The sequence below is a fragment of the Myotis brandtii genome, unplaced genomic scaffold (assembly GCF_000412655.1).
Source record: "Myotis brandtii unplaced genomic scaffold, ASM41265v1 scaffold45, whole genome shotgun sequence".
In the NCBI taxonomy this organism is placed as follows: domain Eukaryota; kingdom Metazoa; phylum Chordata; class Mammalia; order Chiroptera; family Vespertilionidae; genus Myotis; species Myotis brandtii.
The window spans coordinates 6,331,582-6,335,708 of record NW_005367209.1 but is presented as its reverse complement, the minus strand read 5'-3'; the positions used below and the strand labels follow the sequence as shown (position 1 = coordinate 6,335,708).

At 49.4% G+C, this 4,127-nt stretch overlaps 1 protein-coding gene across 1 annotated transcript in view; it reads right to left on the bottom strand.

Moving 5' to 3' along the window:
• CENPB (centromere protein B, 80kDa) overlaps positions 1-1,356 on the bottom strand; it is a 12,445-nt gene extending 11,089 nt beyond the window's left edge. Inside the window, exons 1-2 of the mRNA XM_014546526.1 lie at positions 1,223-1,356; positions 946-1,066 (exon numbers count right to left, since the gene is read on the bottom strand). Of these exons, the coding sequence (XP_014402012.1) occupies positions 946-1,066; positions 1,223-1,356 (255 nt within the window). The remainder of the gene's footprint in view (positions 1-945; positions 1,067-1,222) is intronic.
• Between the last annotated feature and the right edge of the window lie 2,771 nt (positions 1,357-4,127).

The window sequence follows — 4,127 nt, the reverse complement described above, 5'->3', positions numbered from 1 at the left end:
AGCTTTGCTTCTTCCATCATTGGGGCAACCAAGCCTCCTGCTTGCTCCAGCTCCCTGGCTGCTGGCCACCATCTTGGTTGGGTTAATTTGCATATAGTTGCTCTGATTGGTTGGTGGGGTGGCTTAAGGTGTAGCGAAGGTATGGTCAATTTGCATGTTTGTCTTTTATTAGTGTAGATGGTACTAATATAGATCTATCTCCAAGTAAAATAGAGAAAGCAAGATGTAAAACAATGTTTCATATTGTTTGTATATTTATGAAAATATGGGCATACATATGGTTGTAAATGTATAGACCTGCCCTGTTCACTGTGGTAGCCACTAATCTCATATGTGACTATCCAGTGCTTGCAAAGTACATTCCAAGTCCAAGTTGAGATGTGCTGTGAGTGTAAAATGTACATTGGGCTTTGAAGACTTGGTACCAGAAAAAAGTATGTAAAATGTATTATAATTTTTATGTTAATATGTTGAAATGATAATATTTTGAACACATTAAATTAAGTAAACTAATAAAATTTTATGTTTCTTTTTAATTTTTAATGTGGCTACTAAAACTTTTTGAATTACATATGTGGCTCATATTTGTGCTTCCCATTATGTTTCTATTGGCTTGGACTGTTACAGACTATGCAACAAATTTATAATAGTGGCTGCCTCTGGGGCGGGAGATTGAATTATCACTACCTTTTTTGTTCCAGTTAAATTTTATTTTTTGTCTGAAGTTTTGGTACCACGTACCAATTTTTTTTTTAATGTTAGTTCATGTCTTTTATTAACCCAAATACAATTACTTGTCTTCTGTTGAAGCAAATACAATTACCTGTCTTCTGTTGAAGCAATAGGTCAGACAACATTGCCACAATAATGTCTGTCAAAGTGGCTGGCCATAAAAACTCCAGCACCACATTCATCTGAAGGGCACTGCTGACGAAGGGAACTGACTTTGCCATTCTCATCCATGTTGCAGTATTTCAGAACAGCCAGCTTCACCTTCTTTCTCTTAGGCTTATTCTTCTTGGAAGTGGTGTAAGACTTCTCCCTTTTCTTAGCACCACCACGAAGTCTCAACACAAGATGAATGTTGAATGTTGTAGTCAGACAAAGTATGTCCGTCTTCCAGTTGCTTGCCAGCAAAGACCAGTCTTTGCTGATCAGGAGGAATTCCTTCCTTATCCTGGATCTTGGCCTTTACATTTTCTGTTGTATCTGAGGGCTCGACCTCCAGAGTGATGGTCTTCCCGTGAGGGTTTTCACGAAAATCTGCATCTTGGTGGTGACTCCACCACCGATGGCGGATCGGAAAGGAAGATCGCAGCGCAGGCCCACACGGTTCCTGGGGCCGCCGCAGCCCATGTACCAATTTTTAAAAATCATTTAACACATTGCCCTGGCCGGGTGGCTAAGTTGTTGGAGTGGCGTCCGGGACACCAAAAGGTTGCAGGTTCAGTCCCCAGTCAAGGCACATACAGGAGCAACCGACAGATGTTTCTCTCTCACTGATGTTTCTCTCTCTCCCCCCTTCCTCTCTCTATAAAACTCAAAAATAATAATTTAAAAAGAAAACATATCCTCGGATGAGGATTTAAAAAAAACCACAAAAACCATTTAACATGTCACAATCCATGACCCCCCCAAAAAAGGTACCAGAAAAATTAGTCCCACAAAGATGCTGTTTGTTGATCAGATCCTCATCAGATCCTCATCAGATCCTAACCAGAACTTCGCTGGAGATCCCGACCAGAACTTTGACTGGAGATCCTGGCTAGAGGTCCTGACTAGGCTGCTGATCAACTGAAGGCTGTCTCCGTGTCATTCCTTCTTCGCCGACTCCGTCCACACCTTTGGGGACCCCTGGACCTGCTGGGGTTGGACCCCAACATTCGCTCTCCAGGAATAGAATCTTAAGGATGGAAAAAAAAAAAAAGATGCTGTTTGTTAACAGGCTTGGAGAAGCAGGATTTTACGAGCATGTGGTAATTTTTCCTCCTCTCTGGCAGTGCTCCGGGGTCACGCCACACCCCTTAACCAAGTCCAGTGCTTGATGTGTACAGTCCACTGCCAGGTCATTCTTTTCCATGGGAAGACAGAGCTTTCAGCCCAGAAATGTGGCTGGATGGGAGGAGTTGATCCTCTATGATGTTTGCAATTGCTTATTTTTTTAAATCCTAACCAGAGGACATACTCACTAATCTTTTTAGAGAGAGAGGAAGTGGGGTGGGGGAGAGATAGAAACATCAATGGATTGGCTGCCTTCCATACATGCCCCAACGGAGCATCGAACCTGAACCTCAGTATATGCCCTGCCCTGCAATTGAACCTGAAATCTTTTGGTGTACAGGACAATGCTCCAGCCAACTGAGCCACCCCCCAGGGCTGCAATTTTTTTCTTTTTTAAAATATGTTTTTATTGATTTCAGAGAGAAAGGGAAAGGAAGAGATAGAAACATCAAAGATGAGAGGGAATCATTGATAGGCTGTCTCCTGCACGCCCCCTACTGGGGATTGAGCCTGCAACCCAGGCACGTGCCCTTGACCATAATCGAACCCCGGACCTTCAGTCCACAGGCCAACGCTCTATCCACTGAGCCAAACCCGCTAGGGCTGCAATTTCTTTTAGCTTATTTTTATTGACAAGGTGTGTTTTTTAACACATCTAATTGGCGTAAGGAGATTCAGGAAGATCCACAGAGCTGCTGTGTGGGATGCTCTGGAGTGACCCCTCTGTGGTCCTGGCTCCTCTCCGCTGGCCCAGAGGTGACGGGACTGTGGGATCTCAGGGACGGGAATATAACGGCCCTCTCCCCACCTACTCCCACCACCTCTGCACACCCTGTAGAAGCAATGTGTGGGTAACCCCAGCTGGGTTGATTTTGACCATGAAACCCTCAGGGCAGTTTTATTTCTGGTCTTTTTGGTGGGAGACCGACCCCCAGGCAGTCACGGCCTTGAATCTTGGCGGTTCGGAGCTGGACTCTTGACCTGAAACTTCAGCCTTCTTGCCCAGCACGCAGCATAGCTCCCGGCAGAGCACAGGAGCTAGGCAAAATGTTGAGAGAAGGGTCACCATCCCCTCCCAGGTCATCTCTCTGAGGTGGGACTGGGTCTTCCCATCCCCTTCCTCTACACCTCTGTTTCCTGGCAGGCCCCTGGGGACCCCCACTGCCAGCCCTCCCTTTTGCAGCCAAGGTCCGGTGGTTGGAACTGCAGGGGAAGGGGGAAGGCTGCAGCTCCTGCCTGCCAGAGGCCCGCCCCTGCCAGCCGAAGACCTCCTCTTCCCTGGGAAGACAGGATGCAAAAGCGGCTTGTCGCCCACTTGATTTTGGGTACAGCCTTCCTGCCTCATTCCAGGACAGCGGGCTCGCTGGAAGGTGACTAGATAATTAGAAGCTGCTCAGTTTAAACTAGTGACAAGTTCCGCCTCCCAGATGATCAAAGAGACACCAATTAAACAATGTGATGCCCATTGGCACCACATTAGTCAAACCACCAACAGACGGGAGTTACTTCCATAACTGGGTTTTGAGGTCACCGACACCCTCGCCACCAGAACCCCTGTCTAGACCACCCATCAGAGCCTCCTCTGGTGCAGCCAGAGAAAACTGGGCCCCTTGGGGTCACCTCTAACCTGGACCCCCACCCCCGGAAGCGCCCATCCGTTACGCGTCGGTCCCCACCGCGGGTCCACCTCCTACGCTGGGGGCTCCTGGAGGAAGTTGGGCTTCGGGGGCGTCCGTCTCGGGGCGGGGAAGCTGCGCGGGCAGAGGTGCCAGGGGAGAAGCTCGGCTCCACCAGCTGCCCGGCCGGGCGGCTTTGAATGCGCCCATGAACTTCACACCGCAGTGTCCCCATCCGTAAGGCGGCGAACACAGCCTCACAGAGCCCGCCCCTGCGTCCGCCGACTCCGGGGACGGCGCCTCGCACTGCCTAGCGGTGCTCGTAAATGACATCAAACCGCGGGGGTCCCTCCTGAGGCTTCCCCTGGGGCCCGCTCCGCTCGGGGTCACTCCAAACCACATCCCGAGAAACGGGACCTGGGAAGCCAGGATGCTCAGGCCCTGGGACCTCGGGATGGGGTGCGGGGGGTGGGGCCTGGGAGGAACCCCAATTCCTCCGCTGCCACCGAA